This window comes from Rhagoletis zephyria, unplaced genomic scaffold (genome assembly GCF_001687245.7).
Source record: "Rhagoletis zephyria isolate East Lansing unplaced genomic scaffold, Rhagoletis_zephyria_1.1 Rzeph_scaffold_00289, whole genome shotgun sequence".
NCBI lineage: Eukaryota > Metazoa > Arthropoda > Insecta > Diptera > Tephritidae > Rhagoletis > Rhagoletis zephyria.
In genome coordinates, this window is record NW_016157373.1 from 239,103 (window position 1) to 265,888 (window position 26,786).

Consider the following 26,786-nt stretch of genomic DNA (forward strand, 5'->3'; position numbering starts at 1 on the left):
CTTGGACAATGCACTCAAAAAGTTTTGACGTGGCAGAAAGCTTTGAAATGGGTCTGTAGTTGCTGATATCGTTTTTGTTACCACTTTTAAAAATTGGAGTGATGAAAGCTAATTTCCAATTATCTACAAAAGTGCCCGACGATAAGGATTTATTAAAAATTTCCAATAATGGATACACTAAAGATTCACACTGTTTAAACAAAAGTGCAGACAACCACTAAGCACATCCTCAGAAATAAGAAAGAAACGTTCTCATCGCTATTGGAATCTGTTGTGAAATTGGACTNCTTGGACAATGCACTCAAAAAGTTTTGACGTGGCAGAAAGCTTTGAAATGGGTCTGTAGTTGCTGATATCGTTTTTGTTACCACTTTTAAAAATGGGAGTGATGAACGCTAATTTCCAATTATCTACAAAAGTGCCCGACGATAAGGATTTATTAAAAATTTCCAATAATGGATACACTAAAGATTCACACTGTTTAAACAAAAGTGCAGACAACCACTAAGCACATCCTCAGAAATAANGTGCACACAAACCATCATCGTTAGTTTGTGAGGAGGGTTTAAGCCGAGCACTGCCACTAAGCACATCCTCAGAAGTAAGTGTTAATTTGCCAAATTAAAGAGACTGTTGAATATCGAAAGAAACGTTCTCATCGCTATTGGAATCTGTTGTGAAATTGGACTTAAAAAATTCAGCGAATAAATTAGCGGCTTCTGTAGGAGTATTAGCAGCATTGTCACCCATAAAAAGTGCCGACGGAATGCTGGAACAAGATTTTTTCGAATTAACGAAATGCCAAAACGCTTTCAGATTTGATTTTAAGTTGTTTCACTACTAGGGACATAGTTTCTATGCAAAAATTTATCCAAACATACGAATTCATTGGAGTATTTTTTATACAGGCCAAAGTAAACATTATTATTACTTTTTTTGAACTTACGAAAAAACTTGTTTTTCTTATTTCGTAGTCTCATTAAAGCCGCATTGTGCCATGGCACCTTGTAGTGCTTTTTTGTTAATACTGGAACAGTACATTTGCTAATTTCTACAACAGTACTTCTAAAGATCTCGAAACACTCGAAGACATCACAGTGGTGAATCAAGTTATCCCAGTTGACATCCAACAAAAAGCCATTCAATTTCAAAAAATCGCATTGCTTAAAGTTAAATGATAAGCTAGAATTAGCATTGCTAAGTTTAGAAAATTTATAAAATTCAAAATCAACAACTAGAGGTACATGGTGCATGTCTGTTTTAGTTATGGGAAAATTACACTCCTGTAAAGAAAAATTTACAGTTTTACTTAAAAATATCAAGTCTAAAGTGCGATTAAGTTTATTGGGAAAACAATTAATTTGCATGAGATCTATACTTAAAACGCTATCAACTAGATAAATTTCACTATTACTATTAACATCACACGCAATGAGAGCTGATGGAAATGGTGCGCGACCAATTAACATTGCAGAGGTTAAAGTCACCCAGCACGCAAAGATGATCACCTCCTACTGTATTCAAAGCGAGAGATGTATTTAATGTTGTCGACATGTGCTGTGTAAATGCTGTGGCTACTATTTGGCGGAATATACGAAGCAGCAACAAGGGAGTCGGAACTACCACGAATTCTAACACACAGTTGGTCGAGTAGCGCATTTTGATTTTCAAGCTCAATAATAGAAGCATGGTGCTTACATTGCACAGCGATAAGAACGCCCTCACCTCTCTCTAAGCCAGTTAGAGTGGAGTTTCTATCTTTTCGAAAGACATTGTAAAGGTTAGAGTCGAAATACTCATCACTGTAGAAGTTTTCATTCAGCCAAGTCTCACTGATGACTATAACGTCGTATTCAAGATGAAAACTAAACAACCGCACAAGCTGATATTTAGTTCTTAGTCCAGATGTTTGCATGTAGATTTTTAGGCGGAAATGTTCTCTACTTGAGCCGATCGTTGGCCGTCGGACGTCGGTTGAAGCTCTTCGTTTTTTGGAAAAAAAAGCGAAAAGGGCGTACAACTACCTTAGCAANGCAAATTCAGCTTGTGAACCTCTGCAGGTGTGGCCGCATCTGTTACCCTCTCCAACTCTAAATACTGATTGTCAACTTTCGTTAGAAGTTTTTCNACAAGCTGATATTTAGTTCTTAGTCCAGATGTTTGCATGTAGATTTTTAGGCGGAAATGTTCTCTACTTGAGCCGATCGTTGGCCGTCGGACGTCGGTTGAAGCTCTTCGTTTTTTGGAAAAAAAAGCGAAAAGGGCGTACAACTACCTTAGCAAGCCACAGCTCAGGCAGTAATAGCTTCGAGTATGAATTTACGTGTACACCCAGTTTGAAATTAATACTTTTGAGAGTACTAGCGTGGACACCTTTCTTGACAAGGCTATAGCAAAACATCGAATTCTTATCGATACCAGTGCGATTTGAGATAAACTCTTTAACCATATCAGCCGGGCCTGAATTTGAAAAGAGCGAAAGATCGTGGGCGGCTGTATTATTGTTATTGACAACATTTTCATTGTTTTGTGTAGAGAGTTAGGTCAACGCGAAATAGAAGAAGCAATAGCTGCAGTTTGCTCAGCGGGGACAGCAGCAGGCAGAAGAGGCGTTTTTGCGTTAGCTAACTCCTTGCTGAAGGCGATTTACCTTAAACATTCCAACGTGAGTGTTGATTGCCATAATTTCCTTGGAATCATCATCAACCTCGACTTGAAAAAAAAAACCTCGGACAAATCTATGGTACTGAATATTGTCTTTCCTGCAAACTTAGCGACAATTTGATCGGGTGTCGGCAAAGGGTACATGATTGGCTCAAGTGCATTGTTAAGACCAGTTGAATAATCAGCACAGATTTGCAATTTGCCATTCTTCTTTTTAACAACCACGATAGGTGCTGCCCATTGGGAATATTTGATTGGACTGATAATGCCAAGATGTTGAAGGCGTTCCTATTCAATTGAAATAGGTTCGCGAGCTGCTTGCGGAACTGGTCGAACATTCCGAAATATTGGATGGGCTCCAGGCTTGAGCTTCAGAGAAACTCGGAAAAAAGTTCCGGAAAAATTTCTCGCAAACTTCAATGGCCAAGTCATCACCAGTTAATTTTATATGTTTACAAACAGAATCAAAGGGAACACTCCAAAGATCGAAAGAATTAATCCAAGGCATGCCAAAAAGATTCAATTCATGTGATGTAAACTAGCAAATTTCGAGTTTTTCCTCCCCATTTAGTTTAATGCCACAATTGAAGGCACCGAAAATTGGAATAGCAGTACCTGATGCGCTTGTGGCATTGGTGCGTATTTCAGACGATAGCAATGGTTGTCCGATTAAAATGCAATTTAATTTTGATATGATTGTTATATCGTAAGCAGTATCAACCTGAAATTTGATTACAGTTCCGTTGACAACTGGACTGATATACTTTCGGTTAGAGATTGCGTGAACGATAGCTTCAACTTGATTCGAACTGGGGTTTTTCTTGCTGGATGATTTATATCCCTTGAAACTTTTCATAAAAGCACAGAAACCTGTCTTATGCCCTTTTTCATTACATTCGCCACACTGCTTGTCCTTGTATGGACAATTATCACTCCAACGCATTCCGCCGCAACGAAAACAGGCTAAGCGAGGAGTGTCGTTTCTTTGGTTCCGAACCGTTGACTTGTCTTTGTTGAACAGAATGAACTTCTTGAGCAGCGAATGCCTCGCCAACTTTACCCTTGTAAAGCTTCAAGCAAATTATACGCTCGGCTTCGTTGATCAAATCCTGCAAATTCAGCTTGTGAACCTCTGCAGGTGTGGCCGCATCTGTTACCCTCTCCAACTCTAAATACTGATTGTCAACTTTCGTTAGAAGTTTTTCCAGCATAAGCGAGTCCTTGACGTCTTTTAACCCACTCAAAAATAACAAATCTTTAAAGTCATCCGCAGTACAATGAGAAATGTCAAACTTCGCGGCGTGCTTATTTATACGAGCGGCATGCATGCTAAAATCCTCCGAAAAGTTTTTTAAGTGTTGTCACAGTCTTCGCAAATGTACAATCTTGTGGTTTAAGAGGTAAAATTGAATCCGCATAACGTTGATACTGTTCCTCATTGAATTTTTGGAAAAGAAGATAAACTTTTGTTGGTTCATCCAGACCCTCTGCTTGATTTGTAAAAACCGGCTCATAGCGTTCATAATAAGCCTCAAACGTTTGATTGTTGTCTGGGTCATATTCAAACTTGACCATAGAATCGGCCAAACATTTAACTTTAAATGCTGTTGAATCTTGAGCAAGAACGGCTTGATCTGCAATCTGTGCCGGTTGACCTTGAAGAATGCACTCAATCAGATTCTGCTATTGCATCAAATTCTTTTCTTCTTGGTGTTGCTTCAAAATCTGTTGATTTTGTACTTGCAATGCCTCGAACAATGCCTTGAATTGTGAGTGATCCATTTTGCTGAATGCGCGTTTTCTAAATTTAACTCGTCGCCAATGTAGTAAATCGTAATTATTTAATGAATAATGAAGATTTACAAAGATATGTTTATTCAATTGCAAAAGGAATAAAAAAAACTAATTTTTCAATCAGTAGAATAATTTGACAAAAAGTGCAAAGCTTTTAAGCAATGAAATTCAACGCAAAGTCAATAATCAATCTCGAACGCTCTGTTTATCCATTTGTAACAATTAACATATGATAACGGCAGCAATTTATCTACGGCATCAGCAGCAGCAGGCAAAGAACCAGTAGTAGTGATGTTTATTCTCAGGGCCAGGTAGCGGCGACGGCGGCTTAAGAGAGCTAGATTTTATGTCATTGCAGAACAAGATACATTTTCTCTTAAGTGTGTGACGTTTTGGGACAACATACCAACGGGAGGCGCGAGATTGTTTTCAAATAACGTTTTCTGAACAGACTGAAGTTGTTCTTGTAACCCCTTCACTTTTTTTATAAGCAGCAACTTGTCCTCATGAAGAGCATTGATTAATGAGAGAGCTTTTTGATGATCAGCTCTTCAAGCAGCGATTTCACTAAGCACAGTTTGCATTATATCAGAGACATTACCTTTCTGCTTCTCAAGCCCAGTTCCGATAGTTTCTTGTTGTTGGGTAGTGAGCATGGGAGAAGTGCATTGAACTTGCGAGCGTTGGGAGTGCATTTCGAATGCATTACGATTTTCGGTATTCGATGATGTTTTAGCGGCAGCGTTAATCCGCGGGGGCGAGCGAACACAACGCACAGACTGACACACGTCACAATAGAATGGCCGATTAGTTTTTGTAGGAAATCCAAGTCAGTTTGCGATAGATTAACGCACTTTGCATGAAAAAAATCATTGCATTTATTGCACTGAATCTTAGACTTTATGCGGTCGAACTTTTGACCACAAACACAAGGCATTGTCAAAAGCGAAATCAAATAGTAAATGTAAATTTACTAGTGTCCAAGTAAAACGAGTAAATAGAGCGTTTTACTCTCGCACATAACAAACGCACACGTCGCATTTCTTCAGTTTTGACTTGGAAAAGCGACCAAATTGGAAATTCAATTAAATAAAATGTTTTTTTGGCGCGAATTCCGATCAATTAATTTTTAACGCCTTCCAACGAAATACCATTTCCATTGGAGTTTAGTTCACTTTAATGAACGAACTAATGAACTAGTTCAATTAAAAGAGCTGGCTCTTTAGTTCAAAATCTCCCCAAGCCTATTCTAAATTATTTTGTACTACAGTTTAATAATGCTTGAGACACAATACCCGGCGAACGGCGAAGTTCGCCGAATTGGGCGATGCAGTCGTTCACCGGTCGCCCTGCTATTTCGCGATGTAAAATCCAAAACGTAAGTTGAAATGTCACACCCGTCACCGTGGAATTAGCCTTTATTAAATCATATATGAGTAGTCCACTTGCAAAACGCGCTATGTAAAATTGTTTTGATATTTACTTTTTGGTGCATTTCGTGCCAGTATTTAAAGTAGTTTCATGTCCACTAACAACACAGTGCAAAATCTTTTTATATTCTGAAAAAATAGCATTAAATGTTAACGCTTCTTCCAAATGTCGCTATCATACTTACTTATAAACTTTCAAAAGTATACATCTTCTGATGAACTTAGAAAACTGCTTTAGGTCGTATATTAATGTTAACTAAGGTCATGTTATGTTATGTTATAATTTTATAAGGCTCTTGTTTATCCAAATTTTCAGGTAATAATAAAAAAGATTAAATTTAAATGTTACTTATTGTCGTAGACGTTTTTTGAAATTTATGGCTCACATAACGCTGTTTGCAAGTGGACTACTCATATGTACATACATATGTAGGTATGCTAGATTTGTATAATTTGTGATTGTAGTTTTTTTTAAAGGTATTGAGCTGGTCAACTACATGAACCAAAAAGACAAGATCACGCGGGCAGGAGAGTAGCCCGTTAGAATCGCATTTAGGAAAAAAGTTGAACGATTTTGACATTAGCCGTTTGTTTACATTCCTCCGTTGTTTACAATTTGGTGGTGGCTTTTTACTGCAATTTTCTTCATTTTCGCTTGTGACCACGTGTGTACACATAAGATAGAGAATAATTTAACACAACGGCATTATTTATAGAAGAATTTGCATAATAAAAATGATTTTTCATGCGTTCAACAATTTCGCGGTTTTTTCCGTTCTCTTCGTTGTTTACTTCTTACAACAAAGATGGCGTCGAGATTTCGGCAGCTAGAAAATAACTTTTTTTTTAAAAACGTTGGAGCCTAAGTAAAAAGGGCTCAAGGCGCTAGGAACAATAACTTAAAATTATTGAGCTATTTAAAAAAAAAAATAAGAAATTATAAAAAACATAAGTTAAATCTAGCTCACAAGACTTTAAATGGCAACACTAAATATAAGCATTTATGTGTTATAAAAATGGCTTACCTAGCAGCAACACCAGCAGGAACAACCCCCAGGTATTAGAAGCCGAAGACGCTATGGCTTTCAGTTTTTGCCAATCCAAAGAGACTCCCTTCGCTGCTATATATATTAACAATATGCCACAAATGAAGAGATACGAGCTGTAATAAATGGCATTCTCGACAAGCGCAGACTTAAGTTTGCCTTTAATGGTGAAATCACCAGCTTTTAAATACGACTGCATTAATGGCATTATTAGCCAGGTGAGGAATTGTGAAGTCCAATAGATTACACGCCACAAATTTGGAAAAACAGAATCAGGAATCATACCCCATGGTGCTTGGCACTCGGTATTACCAACCGAAACGATTTCAACAGGCGAGGCATTAACGTTTGAGGTTGTAGTCTGCACCGCTCTGTCGGTATTTTCCTGTAAGCATTGTCTATATAAGGTCTAAAATAAAAAAAAAAAAACTTTAATATGTATTTTTGTGGATTAAGTCCACTTACATTTGTGACATCGAGTGGGATGGCAAATACAATGAGAAATGAAAAGCACCATGCCATTAGTACTGATAACGTAACAACAATATGTTGACGAGGAATGTTTCCATAACGATAGAGTGAAATACCAGCTAGCAGTAGAGCAACTATAACCGCGAATGTAAGTAATTGTACCATGTTATACCTAGATGTTTAAAGACTTGGTTCAATATATATATTTTTGTAACTCCGACTAGTTTTTTTCCTTTGCTTTACTGTTTAATGGATCAGTCAGTTTTTACTTAGTTTTTTCCAGATTTTCTTGTCCCAGAAGTAGTTTTTTGGCGTTTCTCCTGAAGCCTTCGTGCTGCTTCACATTGCATCTCCTCTAACCGCTCCAACACCTGTGATTTTAAAGGTATTAAGTGGGGTTTGCAGAATATTAGTTCAGTTTTGTGTTCGAAAAACAGTTTCCCGGTCGACGGCTCAATTAGTTCAATTTTCCTAAGGATATCGATTTCTTCCGAGGACATAGTAAATTCCAGCCAATACTTTTTACAGCCAAAACGAAGCTGCTATTAGTCGATATCACTGAGAAAACGAAAAAGGTGGAAGATATTTGATTGCACTCTTAGCTCCAAATAACAACTACACAGTTTAGTTACGATCGTGCACAACTAGTTTGCAATATGTCTACATATGTCCTTTTTTTGGTTGTACCAAACTGCTTTCCGCAGGAAAGCAGTTATGTTGCTAGCAAGGAACCTTTTTGTAGGACATATGTCCCAAAATGCATTTAACACACCTAGGTCTTACCATATACTTAATTTATTTCTTCACACATATAAAGACAAGTGATTTTTACTGACGCTTTTGTGCCGTAAAAAAAATTTTCACAAAACAATCGATGCCATTAGAGACTTGAGAATAATCGATAGAAAAATCGATGGTTTTCCAATTTGAAGTGGATATCACACCCTCAGTATTTATTGACAATAGGTGCACATGAACGAAAGACAAAAGGTCACGCCTTCCCGAAAGAAAGAAAACAGTTATTTTCTAGCTGTTGAAATCTCGACGCCATCTTTGTTGTAAGAAGTAAGCAGCGAAGAGAACAAAAAAAGCCACGTTCCCACGACAGTCGGGTCTACGTAACCGGAACGACCCAGATTTATATTTGGCCAAGGACTGTCACTCCAGCAACACTCCCCAAAAAGTCTTTGGGGTTTTGTATGCTGCTACAACAACAACAACAACAACAAAAACCCGCGTAATTGTAGAACGCATGAATAATCATTTTTATTATGGAAATTCTTCTATAAATTATGTCGTTGTGTTAAATTATTCTTTAACTTATGTGTGCACACGTTGTCACAAGCGAAAATTAAGAAAATTGCAGTAAAAAGGCACCACCATTTGTAAACAACGAACAAATGTAAACAAACGGCTAATGTCAAAATCGCCCAACTTTTTTCCTAAACGCGATTATAACGGGCTACTAAGAAGGCGTGATCTTGTATTTTTGGTTCATGATAGGTGCAATCCCGTATTCCTCGAACTCAGACTAGTAAAACTGTCAAAAAATAAAAATCGCTCAGAGCGAGAGAGTAACATTGAAAAGTACGGGATCGCTTTCTAGGAAAAAAATTGTAACTTCTGTCAACTTCAACATAACCTCCAAATTTTGGTTGTAAATTTTTGCTTATTTTGTATGTAAACACACTCAGCTCACACATGCAAATAAACAAAAATACTTTCAAATTCATGAGAATCCACTTAAACAAGTAATGAAATACTTTTCAACATGAATTAGCAGAGTGCACCTTTCTTTTGTTTACAATTTGGTTGCCAAACACACTACAGCTGATCGTTTGACACATTTACCAGAATTTTCCAGCAAAAAATTCTCGGTCCTCTCAATAGTCAGAGAACCGAGTACGGTATCGATTTCCAGTAAAATCTGACTGATTCTGACTAGCCCGGACGCCGGACTCGTACGGGATCGCAACCAATATTTCTGTATCACAATAGGCTCTGTCTCCACAGGAAAACACTGATGTCGTGATAACNTTTGTATGCTGCTACAACAACAACAACAACAACAAAAACCCGCGTAATTGTAGAACGCATGAATAATCATTTTTATTATGGAAATTCTTCTATAAATTATGTCGTTGTGTTAAATTATTCTTTAACTTATGTGTGCACACGTTGTCACAAGCGAAAATTAAGAAAATTGCAGTAAAAAGGCACCACCATTTGTAAACAACGAACAAATGTAAACAAACGGCTAATGTCAAAATCGCCCAACTTTTTTCCTAAACGCGATTATAACGGGCTACTAAGAAGGCGTGATCTTGTATTTTTGGTTCATGATAGGTGCAATCCCGTATTCCTCGAACTCAGACTAGTAAAACTGTCAAAAAATAAAAATCGCTCAGAGCGAGAGAGTAACATTGAAAAGTACGGGATCGCTTTCTAGGAAAAAAATTGTAACTTCTGTCAACTTCAACATAACCTCCAAATTTTGGTTGTAAATTTTTGCTTATTTTGTATGTAAACACACTCAGCTCACACATGCAAATAAACAAAAATACTTTCAAATTCATGAGAATCCACTTAAACAAGTAATGAAATACTTTTCAACATGAATTAGCAGAGTGCACCTTTCTTTTGTTTACAATTTGGTTGCCAAACACACTACAGCTGATCGTTTGACACATTTACCAGAATTTTCCAGCAAAAAATTCTCGGTCCTCTCAATAGTCAGAGAACCGAGTACGGTATCGATTTCCAGTAAAATCTGACTGATTCTGACTAGCCCGGACGCCGGACTCGTACGGGATCGCAACCAATATTTCTGTATCACAATAGGCTCTGTCTCCACAGGAAAACACTGATGTCGTGATAACCATGTCACAAAATATATTTCCAATGGAGACCGCCTATTATTCATGGGCTGCAATTTATGTCAGCGCTTATTGCTTGACATCTATTGCAGGGCAATTCGATAGTTTGACAGCCATATTTTCATTTGAAAGAAGGCGTGCTGGTGGTAACATTGATGAAATTTTGATATTAAATCAAAATAAAAATCTGTTCTCTATGGGATTATTTATGATTACGTTTTAAGGAATTATTCAGCAAGTTTTTTAAAGATTTAAATGTTTTTAAATACCGAAATTGATCGAATGTTGTCTGGTGGCGTCATGCGGCAAATGCTTATTTCAAGACATCAAAGTGCCCACACACTAAAACTTGCTGGTTTAGCTTGCTGGCAATGGCATACATACAAAAGCTCTTTCTACAAAAGCTCTTAAGAAGAAATTTCCTTTGAAATGCATGTGCTCGGCTAAAATTTCAGGGCGAGACGATAACGCAACTATGATTGGACGACAAGTGTGCAGATAGCCTAATACCATATTTTGACCGACATCGAAAACATGTTTTCGTTGCTAATACTGGTTTTCGAGTTAAAACGTGTATTTTCGTCCATGTAAAATCTGAAAACTACATGAAAACTCACGTTCTACTCATTCCAATCGGAGTCTTCACTAGTTTTTTTCGATTATTTATGGAAGTGGAAGTCATATTTTATCATTTTTAATACGCCATTTCGGATTTATTGTTAATTGGCTGGCAAAAGTAAAATAAGAATGAAAGTAAGAGGTTGCTAATGAAAAGAAATTGAGGGAAAAGCATTTTGGTTTTGTTTTTGTGTAGCAAAACAGTAATCAGAGGATGTAAGAAATGTCAACGAAAACAATTACAGCCGGTGTGAACAGCCTTCAGCTTACAATCCCAAAACACGTTTTCAAAGTGTTTTCGTTGTCGGTCAGAACAGAATTCGCTCTAGTAGAAAAAATTTGCAATAAAGTACGCGAACGCTTTTCCAGTAAAAATTTGCAAGTTTCATGAACAGCTGTTAAATTCGTTGTTTATTCGCAGCAAATTCCTAATAAAAGAATATATTTTATATTTACATAAAGTTTATTTTGTGAAATTCAACAATAAAAGCCCACAAATAGTTTCCTTATTAGTTTAAGTTTAATCCAGCATCATGCGATCAGCTGTTTTTCGTACTGGCAAATTGTTACAAGCAAAAATTTATCCAGTAAAATCCAGTAAAAACTTACAACTTCAACTGCCATTTTTCGCTCTCTCAATTTGCCTAATTTGCAAGTTTTTCGTACGAAAACGCCAAATCATGAAAATTCGTAAACAAACACAACTATTTTCTAATGTAAACGTGCCGGTACCCAGTAAGAACAGTGACGGTCACTTTCCTAGTGACGTTACCGTCACGCGTGCCCGCGAAGTCCGGCACCTTTTGCTATCACATTCTTAATAGTGAATCAAAAATGCTCCCAGAAGTTTTGTGTACGTGTGATTTTTCAAACCAAATAGTTTGCCTGCTTGCTCATATGTGAAAAGATTAGCTTGACTACTTCCCTGCAAAAATCGTTGGACCATGTAGTCTATTTGTGGTATATTGGAGTACTTACAAAAGTGCTCCTCTGTCATGCTGTAGCGGACCAACTCGTGTCTCTGCGCCAGCTTATTGTTTGTTACCCGATCACTGCTTGTGTTTTAACGAAATGTGATTGAAGTTAAGCATTTGAAAGTACATTTGCATGTCTGGCTGTAGCTGAACGTGTAGAGATGCTAGCAGTTAGTTCTTAGCTCCCAGCATGTTCGGGTTCGAATGTCGTCAGAGGCAACATTTAATTTTTAATTTTTGTCTTTGGTTTTTATTAATTTCAAAAAAAGCATATGCGAAGTGAAGAACAAAAGCGCGTACAAACGAAAAAATATAACGACAATGTCATTGGAGTATGTTGGGAGTAGTTTTGTGCTACTCTGATGTAATGCAGAGATGGAGTATATGGTCCTGCCCTAGGACATCGCAATGTTAATTGGACCATATTTTTTTATATGAATTGTGGTTAATTTTGGAGTACTCCTTGGTCCTTCGGGAGTACTCCTTACATGCATGCATGGAGTAGTCGCCATTTTTGCAGGGTTACTCATATGCGAAAGATAGCTCGCACGAAAAAACAATAGATGGCACTCCAATTAAAATTATTACAGGTGTGTTAGTAACACCATAAAATTTGCGTTAAGCTGAAATTAGTCAAGAACGTAAACCTACCGGTACGTAAACCCGAGTCAGCTGACACGATCTGTCTTACCAAAGCGCCATGTAAATGAAAACTCAACACCGCAGAATTTTTCTGTAGTTGTAGCCCGTATCGCAGAAATCTGCGGAATTTAGATTTTTCCGTGTCAGCTGATTTCTCCTTCTTTAGATGGTTGGCACTTCGTCAGTTTTACAGATGGTAAAAAAGTTATAAGTTCCTATTCAAAATATGTTTAAAATATTTGAAACTTACTATTGAATAAGGTTTTTGTTGAAAACTAAGTAGTTTATATTTAGCTAAAATCTATTATAGCACGAAAAATTGTAGTTGTAAGGGTAAGTTTATGAAAAGGCATTGATGAGTGGCAACAGTGTAATAAGCAACACTGAGGGTTCCAGTAATCGACAAAATTCTGCGTATACAGATATGTTCTGCGTTCTCGACTAATTTCAGCTTTTGGGTTGGAGTCTCGGTTACGCTGGTTTTGCTGGGTAGTCGAATAAAAATGCAGTTCTTCTATATATCGATTACTTCTTAGCATATCTATTTTTGTTTACGATTTCGTTTGGCAATTTCTTTTGCAAATGAGATATTTATAACCTTTTTAATTGTATTGTCACGGGAGACAATTGTTTATTAAGTAATTTTTTCTAAAATAAAAAATTGGTTTATAGGAATGGAGGCTCAAGCTTTCGATTTGGAGAGAAGTCGCACGAGCGGAGATGGTATGGAAGAAGAAAAGTCCAGTTCGACAAAATTGGAACATAGAAGCAAAAGAGAGAATGATGACCATCGTAATGTTACACGTTATCCAACTGTTGCTATTATAAAAGAAAATATTCACAGAAAAAATGCGGCTAGTAACGCAACAGATGCAAATAGTTCATTACCATTACCGGGTTTACATTTATTGTATCGCCGATCCGATGGGGGGAAACGCAATATCGCACCCATCGTACCTAAAGGCGAACTTGTTCAAATGAGACCACGTTTAGTTGCTACGCCAGTTCGTATAACTGAGCATAAAAAAGTTAAACCTCCAAAGTTTATACCATATGAACCGTATCCAGGTGCTACCAATTTAATGGTTCCATGTACCAAAAGCCCCGAAAGGATGATGACATTAAAAAAAAATAACAATTTAGACATTGGTGTGCTTGTCAGCCAAATGTGTACATTGCGAGCACAGGAAATGGACCCAAAATCTTGTAAGGAGCGAAAGAATAAGGATGTAATTAATGTGAAATTGGAAGACGAACTTAGAAAAACTAAAGAGGAGCGTGATTACTATCAGGCGCAGTTTAGATTTCAAGTTCAAGTCAACTCCGAACTAAAAAATTTGTTAGTAGCGTCTGTAGGTGAAGATTTGCAAACACATGTCAATGTGCTGACGGAGGATAAACTCCAGTTAGCGCGCGCCTTGCTAGACACAGCCAAAAACTTAACTACTCACGCGGTAAATTTCCTTGTGAAATATATTTATTTAACCAGCCATAATGTTTACGTATCCTTTCTTGTCTCCTTAAGGAACAAATTGAATTCCTTGCGGGCCAATGCGAAGTATGGCGATCAAAATTTCTGGCAAGTAGCGTTATGGTAGAAGAGTTGGCACGCTGGAAAGCAGATCTTACTCAAAAAACTCAAACGATGGAGGAATCTACTAAACGTTTACTACACGCAATACATCAGATTCGAGAAATGCAATTGGAAATCCTTCGTAATTTGAAATTTATGGCAAAGATACGCTACCTAAACCTTCCAGCAACTGACGTAATAAGCCTCAGTGTAGAAAATTTAAATATTTTGCAGCAGATGGTACTACATTCAGGTGTAGGTATCCCCGAAGATGGCATGGATATTTTAAGTACTAGTAAAAATCCATTATGCGAAGCGGAGAAATATGCTGTACACGCCCTGGAATTTGTTAGCCAACCTTTATTGGCTACCGATGATGCAATAAAAGCTCTGTTTGACCAAGCTCAGCGGCCGTATGGATTAGGTTCCAGTGTCCGATAGTTGTGTCAAGTGTTGTAGTTGGGGGCATTTACATTTTACGGTTCAATTGCCATTTACACGAGTCGATTTTGGTTGAACCACAAATATTTTTCCCTGCCCCATTTAAAAACAGCTAAGCCTCTTTCTCTGTAACTTTTTTATTTGTCCGATTTCTATAAAAGATACATCGTTGTAAAGGTATTTAGAAAGTCTACAGTTGTATATATAATAATAAATGATTAGTGTTTGGCTGAGCTTCGCCTTCGATTTGTGGTGTGCGCCTTGATGTCACACAAAGGAGAGGGTCGTACAGCTTTAAGCCGACTCCGAACGGCGATTGTATTTTTTTATGAGATACTGTTTTTCATGGTAGAATACACTCGGTAGTTTGCCAGGGCATGCGGAGGGACGACCGCTATTAGAAACATCTTTTTTTTACGGTTTATTTCGATGTTGGTCTGAAACTGGGCTTGAATAAAAATTTGGACTTGTGTGTGAAATCAAAAGAATAAAGTAATTTTTTTACGTCGTTTATTCTCAAAAAAATTTGCGTTAAAAAATTTTGGTTGTGCAAGCCCATTTACCGGTACAACCTTCAGAGTTAGAGAGATAGCCTGGATGAAACCCTCAGGTTAGAAAGTGTACTTTAAATCCAAATTTTCACTAAATGCCGTAAGTGATAATTATAAATATGTATATATGTACATATATGCATAGGCTACAATGTTCCCTGCAAACCATTTTTTCAGAGTATTCTACATTGTATAGAAATTTTAAAGAATTCGTTAAGATTTAATTCGATTTGTTGCCGAATTTTCTAAAATGAAATAAATTACGCACACTTCCATTCTTTTACGAAAATAATGCTGCTATGTGAAGAATATCTTCCAGAATTTTTCCAGAATTTTCTTTATTTTTCGTACAGGAATTTTTTTACGAGCTCGTGTCAACCACCTCATATAATTTTCTTTGAAAATTCGTAAAAAACTCGTTACAGAAATGAGATACTCCTAACGATTTCCTTAAGATTTCGGGAACTTTGGTTTGCAGGGTATGTACATAAATTGTCGATTGCTTAGTTTTGAATAAAAAATTAGAAGTTTTATATTGAACATGTCGTTACCTTAAAATAGAAAGGCCGTGTCTAACATTTTTGTTTCTTTACATAACAGCTATAAAACTTTGTGCCTACTAAAGTTCTTCAAATGCAATTTTCTTCATTATTGTAATGTAAAGGTTTTTAATAAACATAGTCATTTTTTATGTAGTAGTTGATTTTAAATTCGATTAAGTCAGCACTGAGTAATCTACCAACTTTTGGGCAGCTGAAATTTTACAGGGGATGCAAAAATCTTTAAATTCAGATATTATGTACGTAACCCAAGGGAACTGTTCTAAATTAACTAATAAATCTTGCAACATTCAAGATATGTATGCCCTTTAATTTTGGTATATTGTGTATCCGAAGGCCAACTAAAGAAATGTTAAAAAACATTGGTTGCGTTGCGTTTCTTTATACATTCTAGAATCCCTTTTCACAGCCAGAATAAACAGAATGTGTTTGAAATACACGTTAACATATCAGGAACGTTCTAAACAATAAGTAAACAAAAAAGTTTATTCCAAACGTTCAGAATAAATAAAGAAATGCAGCCATTTTCGAAGACGTCAAATGATGATATGTGCATCCGTCTTAAAAACGCACAAGAATTAGTTACTAATCCTGATTCACAATTTCCGTTTTATATAGATCCAATCGACGTTGTCTGAAAGTAGGAATTTGGGCACGAACTTGTTCTACAACTGAGAAATCTGAAAATATGTATAATTTACGAATATTTACATACATTTGTATGTTTGAATTAAGAAAATGTAGTAACTTACCAATATCTATAGAAATTACATCTTCGCCATCAGAAGCGCTTTTTAGAACTTTTGCCCATGGATCCACCACCATTGAATAGCCCCAAGCTATGTATTCAGCGTCCTTATCACGAGCAGGTGAATTGGTTACAACATATAACTGATTATCGTTTGCACGTGAGCGTTGCAACAATTCCCAATGTAAGGGTCCAGTCGTCATGTTAAATGCACCAGGGTAGATAATCATCTCGCAACCTTTAATTAAACAAATTTAAAAATATGTTTGCTACTTTAAAATAATACCTTTGTTGCGGTATACTCTTGCCAGTTCTTCAAATCTCATATCGTAACATATGCCAATACCAATTTTATGACCATCTACTTCTATCACAGTAAAATTTGAACCAGCAGTTAGAGTCTCGGATTCCTTAAAGCATATTCCCCCTTTAACGTCAATATCGAAGAGGTGCATTTTACGATATTTTGCAATCAAATTTCCACTAGGGTCCCATACAGTGCAGGTATTGTAAATATCATCTTTTTCACCCATTTCCGGAATAGAGCCACCAACTATGTAAATGCCATAAGATTTTGCGGCGGCAGATAACTGTTGCGAGGTATAACCGCCGGGTATCGTTTCGGAATACTCTCTAAAGTATTTCGTACCATAGGGACAATTGAAGCATTCGGGCAAAGTCACCAGACGAGGTTTATATTCGTGGACCACTTGCCCAATCTTCGCTACGGCATTTTCAACATTTGAAATTTTGTCCTTGCCAACCTTCAGCTGAATCACTCCCAGGCGCATAACTTCGAGAGTAGTAGAATAATAACTCAAAATGTTACATTGTCAAAAGATAACTAAAAATAAAAAAAGTGTTGTAAAAAGCGACTCACGTTTTGGTAGAGTGGTCATTTTCCATACATTTTCTTATCCGTGTTATCGTATACTGTGGTGTTATCAATACTAGAAGAGGTGGAAAAATATCGACGATACTATCGATATATCGATGGTTTTTGTTTTAAAAATATACTATCGATGTTTTAAAACTATCGATACTATCGGCTGTACTGTAAGACCAATTAGTACACTGTCTCCACGATCCAGAAAATAAAGGTCGCGCCATTCGCGGACCGCTAACCCTCTCTTCGTCGATTTGACAGCAATCTATTGTTTTCTTTCGGTTAACGGTTTAATTCATCGATATTTTCCTATCGATTAATAGAAAGATTATCCGATTAATTTTAAAAATTATCGATTAGAAACCACTAAAATTTAGTCCCCTTTCAGACACGTCAAGTCATGAAAGCAATTTTTTTCGCATTCTCTTTTGTGTTTTCTATTTGCTTCCACACGCGTCAACTTTAATTGAATTCAATTCCTTGGTTCTTTAAATGGGAAGCAACGAAAAGATCAAAAGAGACAAGAAAACTTGAAACGAATTGACGGTACGGAGGTATCTGTACCCTTCTCTTCTCTTCTCACCTCCTTCGCCTACGAACGAGCAGACTTGAAAGCAAGACTTGACGTGTCTGAAAGGGCACTTACTTGAAAATTTACGCAAAAACATATGGGGTGTTCACAGTTCGTTCCAAATAGTGTCTCAAAATGTAGACGTCTACATTTTAAGACGTTTTCTAACCGTAAAATCTGTGGTGTTGTTGTTTCCCATACAAAATTGGAAAACGACGCCGTCTACATTTTGTCACACTCAAAGGTATGTTTTTTACGCGTCTACATTTTGCAACCTCGCAGCAGNACAGGCTAACCTAATATTCACGCACGCCGCCAATTTATTGTCAAAAATTTCTCATGCACATGCAACTTGTATGAGATCAACCGAAATTGAACGGCGTGCGTATGAAGCTAACTCAATTTCCAATTTTTGTACTGCGTGACATTTTGATTTGACGTTTCGCTCAATGAAATCAAATGCAAACGCATGCAAGTCAATTTCGGGTGACGCAAAAAAACAAATTCGACGGCATGCGTACCAAAACGCAAGCCGCGAATATTAGGTTAGCCTATAACTCCAACTCCGCTGTGTCATGGCTCTTATATACCTGCGCTCGCACTCATGGCAACTCTCGAACGTTCTGAAGTTCATCGCTCATTCTCTTTTTCTCGCTGTCCGCAGTGTTCATCCAACTGACGTTTCTCTTTGTGGAACATTCTACGTCATTCCTCAAACATTGTGCCAATTTCTCGTTGTTCGCTTTGTGTTGCCGCAGTAATCGCCACAATAGGTATCACCCGATTTACATGATTCAAGTACTTGAAAGCAATTCTTGCTCATTCTCTTTTGTGTTTTCTACTTGCTTTTACACGTTTCAATTCTGTTGAATTGAAGTTTTTGGTTCTATAATTGGGAAGCAACGAAAATGCCAAAAGCAAAGAAAGAAAGTTGAAACGACTTGACGGTACAGACGCATGTGTACTCGTCCCTTTTCTTCTCAGGCCCCCTCTTCCACATGCGAGCAGAATTGAATTCAATACTTGAACTGTGTAAAAGCAGTCTATCAAAATAACGTAATAAAATTAGCGCTCTAACCGGCCGTCTTCACGTGCTGGAAAATCTCGCTTGCGTGACGATGTATGCGAGATCCCCACGTGTAGACCGCAAAAAGTACGAAGCATACTTTTCCTCGCATACCGAGAGCTTTGCTAGCTCTCGCTTGCCAAAAATAACAACATAATGCTTTCGTGATTTTTATTATAAAATAAAAAGGACAATTTCAATAAAGTCTCCTATAGCATTATACATTTTATATATTTTTAATAAAAACAAGTAAAAAAACTACCAAGCACTGATAATGATTTTTGATTTGAAATAAATTAAATTGGTATAAATGTGGTACAGAAAATACTCCGATTTATTGTTTTAATATTATCAAACTGGCAAGGCCGTTGAGACTTATGGAACTTCTAAAAATTGTATTATCCGTGAAAAGTTGTTTATTGCAACTACCTTCTTTTTGTATCATGTTATATGGGTATTTCCAATCTGGCGTTACGTGACTCCCGTATGACAAAATGTTAACAAAAATAATTGAAAATGTCAAAATTTTAAAAAGGTTTTTCTAGATTTGTATACTTACAACTACTAGCAGTAGCGATTTAAAGATATTAGTAAACATACGCGCTGGCGTGACGTTACAAAACACTGAAGTGAAAAACTGCAAAACTTCACNGAATATTTCCGAACCCTGGTAATATTATTTCGTGCTGTTGTTTCATACAAAATATTGGGGTTTTGCTGGGAATATTCACACATANATGACCCCTATTCTGCAACTCTTTCGTGTTCGGATTTTGCTACGAATCGTAGAAATAATATGCTGCAATCCGAATCGTATTTTCGAACTTTCGAAATTCGTAACAATGGCATGCCTAAAAACGAACGAGTAAGCTTTTTTGCGCAATTTTGTACGAAAACAATTCTGTGTCGGAGGAGAAATAAAAGATGTATATCGATGTGTGTTTGCAAGAAATATTGGTGGTGCTCATTTAAAGAGATAAATTTGCCTGACGCATATACGTATATTTTTATCCACTGCCTTATATAAACGAGCAAAAAAGAATCTTTGTTGCCCCTTATCANGCTTGCTCATATTTGAAAAGATTAGCGTGACTATTTACTCATATGTGAAATATAGCTCGCACGAAAAAACAATAGATGGCTCTCCAATCAANATAAACTTGGGTCCGGTTTAGTTATCTGTACAATGATTTTCGGTTGTTGTGTCCAAATGCATAACCTGAATACAAAAACTTTAACATACACGTGTAATGTGAAGGATTCACATTTTATTTAGGATAAATGTTTCAACTATTAGTGTTTGCACTATGCACTTTTTTGCAATTTCGACGTGGGTTCTGCGCAAAAATACTGTGGACGGCGCAGCCGGAGTGATATGCACAAGAAATTTGTATACCTTTGACATGCGGAAGTACCTCTNTAGTAACACCATAAAATTTGCGTTTGTGTTGGAGTTTCGGTCACGCTGGTATTGCTGGGNAAGCGCGGACGAAGGCAGAGGCAAGCGCAACAGGTGGTGGACCTAACAAAGTGCATGTTTTCAATAGCTTGGAAGAAGCTGTTATTGCATTAAGTGGATTGAGAACCAGAGCTTCAGGCATAGGAGTAGTTCTGGCTTGTGGTTCAACAATTCAACCAGAAGCTGACATAGATGCGCCCATGGTGACTATGCCCGACAGCTCCGCATACCTTTGTGAATCCATTGCCACAGCGCCCCCTTACTCTGATGCTATAATTTCAAATACATCAGAATCCATAATTTACAACTGATAGCTGGCAATGTTGCCCATGTTTCCCCAAGGGTTGCAGTNCCACTTTTGATCTCTTTATATGGAATGAACTGTTCGCTTTTGTTCGAGCATGTCTTATGAAGAGACTAATTGTTCACCTTTATACCCGAATGGGTGTAAAAANTATGTGGATTTTTCGTTTTTCGTAGCGTAGCTACTAATTACGAATTACGAAAATTCGGGTTCTAGAATAATGGTGTATGTCTATAACAGTTTGTAGTAATATGGGAAATGTTTAGGGTGAAATTTCCAAGTTTTTAAATGTAGAAATCTTTTCTGCATTATGTTTAATCAGCTGAATTATCTGACGTGACGTTACCTGGTGTTACGTTACTAAAATTTCCTTTGAAAAAGTTTTGTTAATATTGTTCTTGACAAAATTTTTAACGGGAAGAGAACATGCATTTTATGTCGAACGTACTTTTTATTTTGACATCAGCGCCTCTAGCGCTTGCATTCCTTGTTCCTTTCTTGATATGTTGCTGATGCAGAAAATATTCTGAAATACTGCAGAAATTGCGCAATAAAAGTTTTTATGTTGATTTTTATTTGCCAATGATGGGCAACTGATTGTAAAAATTTTGTTCTTCGAACGTTTGATGTAGGCAGAGTCGCCTATTGTTTGCGTAGAACGTGATGCTCTTCCATAAAAAGTAACATTGCCGCATTAATTGCAGCTCGATCACACCCTTATTTTTGGTTCGCAGATTACGGATCTGTTTGCCGTTTTTCTAAATCAAGTCATTTTCCCCAATATATTTCCAATTTAAGTTTGCATTGCGAATGAAAACAATTCAAACTTTAACATGGAAAATGTAACGCATACACCGTGCACGAGTNTTAACATGTATGGCTGTAGCTGAGTGTGCAAAGACGCTTGATATAATTGGGTGCTGCCAAGAGGGGTCCGGGTTCAATTACCATCGGACGGAACATAAAGCAAATTTTTTTCTACTTAATTATAATTTCGTATAACGAAAAAGCAAATGTGTACTTCACAACGACATATTTTATAACGTACACTGAGAAAAGAAACGCGTTGTAAGAATAAAAAAATTCTATTTGATTAGCGTTTAAAAATGTTCGTTTTTAAATCAAGTGAAAAGTCTTAACAAAATGGATTTTTTCATTATACATACACTACGTATAATGGAAATATTCAAATCAAATACGCCCGTATTAAAATGAAGCATTTTCACTGCACGGATTCTTTTTCATATGTAATTAAGAAAGCATATGTATACAAAGCATGCAAAGCGGTGACAACACATACATACATACATATGTACATACATGGTACGACATCATGCACAAATCGCGCGCTGTGATGTTGATTCAAACTCAACATTTGAAAACGCATTTACTTGTATGGCTGTAGCTGAGTGTGCAAAGACGCTTGATACAGTTGGTTGCTACCAAGAGCGTCCGGGTTCAATCACCATCAGACGGAACATAAGATTAAATTTTTTTCTTCTTAATTTTAATTTCGTATAACGAAAAAGCATCTATGCACTTCACAACGACATATTTTAGAACGTACATACTCAAATTTAAAACGAGTTGGGTTGGTGCTCTTTCATATGCGTATTTTTTTAAATTTAGCACGTTTTTTTTTAATTCTAAAATTTTTTCCCTCAGTGTACACACTCAAATTTAAAACGAGTTGGGTTGCTCTTTCATATGCGTATTTTTTAAATTTAACAGTTTTTTTTTAATTTTGATTTTTTTCCCCTCAGTGTAGGTATCCTCGAATGTCTACAAATACAACTATGGAGGAATGTACCCAAATGTTTGTTGCTCGCTTGGAACTTTCTATAGGATTCAATATTAGAGCACAAATGTATGTATGTATGCAAACAATCTTTCTAATTTGGTACATTCAATCCAAATGTAAATCATATGTATTTTAGTCGTTTATATAAACAGATTATTCAAAAAGATTTCAGGGAAAATAAATCGCACTAGAATCGAATATCATGAACACAATTTCCTTGTTGAGGAGCAAAGTAAAAACTAATATCACAATCCAAATTTACACACATACATATGTATGCTATTATAGAGCGCACAAGACGCAGCGTTAAAATTTATCAAAACTCCTCACTCACGACCTATGGCCAACTCTCTGCATGTCAGTCAATATGATCCAGCTGTTATTCATCACCACCTCCTTCTTCATCCTCGTCGAATTCGCCTTCCTCATCGGCGGTCGCTTCTTGATACTGTTGGTATTCGGAAACTAAATCATTCATGTTGCTTTCGGCCTCGGTGAACTCCATCTCGTCCATGCCCTCTCCGGTGTACCAATGCAAGAAAGCTTTGCGTCTAAACATTGCCGTGAATTGTTCGGAAACTCTTTTAAATAATTCCTGGATGGCTGTTGAGTTACCAATGAATGTGGCCGACATCTTTAGACCACGGGGAGGAATGTCACACACCGCGGTTTTGCAATTATTTGGAATCCATTCCACGAAAAAGCTGCTATTTTTGTTTTGGATATTCAACATTTGCTCGTCAACCTCCTTCATAGACATACGACCCCTAAAGATAGCTGCCACAGTTAAGTAACGACCATGACGGGGGTCACAAGCAGCCATCATATTCTTAGCGTCGAACATTTGTTGCGTTAGCTCTGGCACGGTAAGTGCACGATACTGCTGAGATCCACGAGATGTTAATGGTGCAAAACCAGGCATGAAGAAGTGCAAACGTGGAAATGGCACCATATTCACAGCCAACTTTCGAAGATCTGCGTTAAGCTGGCCAGGAAAGCGAAGGCAAGTAGTAACACCAGACATTGTGGCCGAAACCAAATGATTAAGATCGCCATATGTTGGTGTGGTTAGTTTGAGTGTGCGAAAGCAGATGTCATAAAGAGCTTCGTTGTCGATGCAATATGTTTCATCGGTATTTTCCACCAGCTGGTGCACACTGAGTGTGGCATTATAGGGTTCCACTACAGTATCAGACACTTTAGGTGAAGGTACAACTGAAAATGTGTTCATAATACGGTCGGGATACTCCTCCCGAATTTTCGAAATCAACAATGTGCCCATACCGGAACCGGTACCACCACCAAGAGAATGCGTTAATTGAAATCCCTAGAGATTACAAGAAAAAACATGAAAGCAAGTGCAATTTAATGCTTATAGTGGGTAAGTATAATTCTTTTGCATTTAAAATACAAACCTGTAGGCAATCACATCCTTCAGACTCTTTCCTTACCACATCGAGAACTGAATCGACTAACTCAGCGCCTTCTGTGTAATGGCCTTTGGCCCAGTTGTTGCCCGCGCCAGATTGGCCGAACACAAAGTTATCTGGTCGGAAGATTTGCCCGAAGGCGCCAGAGCGTACCGAATCCATGGTGCCCGGTTCCAAGTCGACAAGAATGGCTCGAGGTACATATTTGGCACCTGTCGCCTCATTATAGTAGACGTTAATGCGTTCCAGCTGCAAGTCGCTATCGCCATAATAGGTACCAGTGGCATCGATGCAGTGTTCATCAGATATCACTTCCCAAAACTTTCCTCCAATCTGATTACCACATTGCCCGGCCTGAATATGTACAATTTCCCGCATATTTATTGGCGCCGCTAACTCCAACTATACACGGCCCTTAAATTACTTGCTTTTTAGGATGGAGTGGGTGTAAAAACGTCGCTGTCGCTGCTGCTTATGTTAAGCCTTAATGTTTTCTTGAGCTCTAGTAAATACAGAGGCTCTTGTTGAAAATATGTAAGTCCGTTTGGTTTGAAAACGATAGTTCCAAAGATTTTTTTTCGAGAAAATCCCGACGGCCTCAACCAAACCCTTGCGACTTTTAATAACTGACCGTTTGGCAATTTAACACCAGATCAAGGCGTACTTCTCGTCGCTGTTATTGTGGACATGCAGAACACATTGGCGAAATCAAAATAAGAGTATTTTTGCAATTTAAGAATCGAATTATTTAATACGCCTTCGCCTGACTGAAATCTTTTCGAAATATGTTTAATGTGAAAAAATCTGAAATATACGATTTTCTGAATGAATTCTCGGAGCAATGTTACTGCGACTACGGTACATGCACGAGAATGAGAGTGTTTCGGACTCAAAGTAATCATTGCTTTGCTTGAGATCTTGCTCCAACTAATCTCTACATAAGTAATTCCAAATTCGTTATTTGCTATCTTACATTCCTCAAATTTCAATGTATTATATTTCTTATTTCTTTCATTATACATACATATGGTTGGTCTAGTATGGAAAGCCGTGACTAACTAAAAATCCAAAATTCACTTTTTGATTGAATATGATGCTTTTCATCGAATTATAAGTACCCACATCTTTTTATGCAATACATTTTTTTAGTTAGTTGTGGCTTTTTTGTATTTCAGCGACGATGTGAGATACGCCCCTTCCATACTATAGTAACATGAATGTATGTACATATATTACTGCATATGGGGAAAAGTGATTCCATTGACCTAGTCAGTTTCATACTAATTTCTAAGCTCCTTTATACATATAGGACAACGGGAATGCAACGCATTTCTTCTCTATTCTTACACTGAGAAAATAGTCAGCTAAATATATTTCTCTCAACAAAACATTTGTAACCAAGATGTATTAAACAAGGTGTGATTGACAACACAGGTAGGGTCTCTTTTAAGGTACTATTATGCCAAAAAATAAACAAGTGTTTCAAAATTTATAAAAAAAAATTTCTATTTGACTTTTCTTCTAAGGGCGTGTGTGAATCGGTAACAAAGTTCTGCCAATCTGCTGTGTGAAATGATTAATTTTTTGACAGCAGTAAATTTTTGATAACCGCAGTTTTATGCGGAATAAAATATTACAAATTGAAGTGAAATTAATATTTTAAGAAAACATCTACCATCATTGATTGCAATTCATCAATTTAAGCTTTTATTTAACGAAAAATTACACACATCAACAATCTTTGCGATTGTCAAAATTTTCTATGCATTTGTCAAAAATTTCACTAGCCTCACGAGCTACTGAAATTTTATTCACCTCATGGTTATCAAAAATTTACTTTCCGCGAACTTTGTTACCGACTCACACACGCTCTAAGAGCAATATCAAATTCAATCACACTTTGTTGAATACATTTTGTTTGTAACCATGGTACAATAATTACAGGTATCATTGTTGCCCACATTAAAATGTTTACTGCTAGGGAAAAGGGATATTTCCATACCCCATATACCATATATGTTCACGTATTTAAAAAAAAAAAACCTTCTTGCAAAAGCTAGAATAAACATTTGCTTGCAAATTAATTCAAAATTTGTATGGGTCACTTAATTTCAAACGTTTTTCCTTTTGTTTTGAAAAATTATAATAATCAAATTGAGCGAAAACAAAAAGCAAAGCCAAATAATAGTAAAGAATCAACATTGAACTGCGCCAAAATGAAAATAAGGGAGCACGAATTTCAATGTGAAGCAAAACTCTCTGGGAAGACAATACCAGTAATTATTGTACCATGGTTACAAACCATGATAAAAACATAATGAGGTAAAACCATTGAGAGGCAGTCTGACGTTTGCCAACAATATAATTTTAAAATTCAAAACACAAACTCACACACACATTCTCATTTTCAATTNACTCTCTGGGAAGACAATACCAGTAATTATTGTACCATGGTTACAAACCATGATAAAAACATAATGAGGTAAAACCATTGAGAGGCAGTCTGACGTTTGCCAACAATATAATTTTAAAATTCAAAACACAAACTCACACACACATTCTCATTTTCAATTTCAAACAACAATAATTGTGAACAATTTAATTTTTTTATTTTCAATTTTATATGATTTTAAAATGTCGAATTGAGAGAATGAATTTACCTTGTAATGTTTTTATCGTGATTACAGGCATGATAAAAACATTACAAGGTAAATTCATTCTCTCAATTCGTCGGCCATGATTTTGTTCTGACGTTTGCCAACATTTTAAAATCATATAAAATTGAAAATAAAAAAATTAAATTGTTCACAATTGTTGTTGTTTGAGATTGAAAATGAGAATGTGTGTGTGAGTTTGAGTTTTGATTTTAAAATTATATTGT

The 26,786-nt window shown here is 36.8% G+C and overlaps 5 protein-coding genes across 10 annotated transcripts in view; 1 reads left to right on the forward strand and 4 right to left on the reverse strand.

Annotated features, from left to right (window-relative positions):
• LOC108358730 (LMBR1 domain-containing protein 2 homolog) overlaps positions 1 to 7,718 on the reverse strand; it is a 17,161-nt gene extending 9,443 nt beyond the window's left edge. The window contains exons 1-3 of one of the 2 annotated variants that reach the window (XM_017610196.1): positions 7,638 to 7,718; positions 7,400 to 7,577; positions 6,914 to 7,343 (exon numbers count right to left, since the gene is read on the reverse strand). In XM_017610196.1, coding sequence (XP_017465685.1) covers positions 6,914 to 7,343; positions 7,400 to 7,570 — 601 coding nt within the window. In that variant the 5' untranslated portion in view covers positions 7,571 to 7,577; positions 7,638 to 7,718. Of the gene's footprint in view, positions 1 to 6,913; positions 7,344 to 7,399; positions 7,578 to 7,637 lie in introns of those variants that run through there. The other variant, XM_017610194.1, reaches the window with a different exon arrangement.
• BBIP1 (BBSome interacting protein 1) lies at positions 7,494 to 8,347 on the reverse strand. Of its 4 annotated transcripts, XM_017610197.1 has the most exons (3): positions 8,189 to 8,332; positions 7,638 to 7,963; positions 7,494 to 7,577 (listed from the first exon to the last, which is right to left on the reverse strand). In XM_017610197.1, exon 2 carries the CDS (start codon positions 7,903 to 7,905, stop codon positions 7,675 to 7,677), a length of 231 nt encoding a protein of 76 aa, XP_017465686.1. In that variant the 5' UTR covers positions 7,906 to 7,963; positions 8,189 to 8,332; the 3' UTR covers positions 7,494 to 7,577; positions 7,638 to 7,674. The 4 variants fall into 4 exon arrangements, with proteins under 4 accessions (XP_017465686.1, XP_017465689.1, XP_017465688.1 ...); XM_017610200.1 differs by having other exon boundaries at positions 7,571 to 7,963; positions 8,242 to 8,347; XM_017610199.1 differs by having other exon boundaries at positions 7,571 to 8,063; positions 8,122 to 8,346.
• Positions 8,348 to 12,986: 4,639 nt separating this feature from the next.
• On the forward strand, positions 12,987 to 16,105 carry LOC108358732 (uncharacterized). 2 transcript variants are annotated; one of them, XM_017610202.1, is made up of 3 exons: positions 12,987 to 13,004; positions 13,188 to 13,969; positions 14,041 to 16,105. In XM_017610202.1, the coding sequence occupies exons 2-3, from the start codon at positions 13,190 to 13,192 to the stop codon at positions 14,527 to 14,529; spliced, it is 1,269 nt and encodes a 422-aa protein (XP_017465691.1). In that variant the 5' UTR covers positions 12,987 to 13,004; positions 13,188 to 13,189; the 3' UTR covers positions 14,530 to 16,105. The 2 variants fall into 2 exon arrangements, with proteins under 2 accessions (XP_017465691.1, XP_017465690.1); XM_017610201.1 differs by lacking the exon at positions 12,987 to 13,004 and adding an exon at positions 13,014 to 13,097.
• On the reverse strand, positions 15,999 to 17,376 carry LOC108358733 (omega-amidase NIT2). The gene is made up of 4 exons (XM_017610203.1): positions 17,269 to 17,376; positions 16,675 to 17,181; positions 16,393 to 16,626; positions 15,999 to 16,320 (listed from the first exon to the last, which is right to left on the reverse strand). The coding sequence occupies exons 1-4, from the start codon at positions 17,285 to 17,287 to the stop codon at positions 16,226 to 16,228; spliced, it is 855 nt and encodes a 284-aa protein (XP_017465692.1). The 5' UTR covers positions 17,288 to 17,376; the 3' UTR covers positions 15,999 to 16,225.
• Positions 17,377 to 22,415: 5,039 nt separating this feature from the next.
• Positions 22,416 to 24,972, reverse strand: betaTub85D (beta-Tubulin at 85D). The gene is made up of 2 exons (XM_017610204.1): positions 23,891 to 24,972; positions 22,416 to 23,802 (listed from the first exon to the last, which is right to left on the reverse strand). Exons 1-2 carry the CDS (start codon positions 24,281 to 24,283, stop codon positions 22,855 to 22,857), a joined length of 1,341 nt encoding a protein of 446 aa, XP_017465693.1. The 5' UTR covers positions 24,284 to 24,972; the 3' UTR covers positions 22,416 to 22,854.
• Positions 24,973 to 26,786: the final 1,814 nt, after the last annotated feature.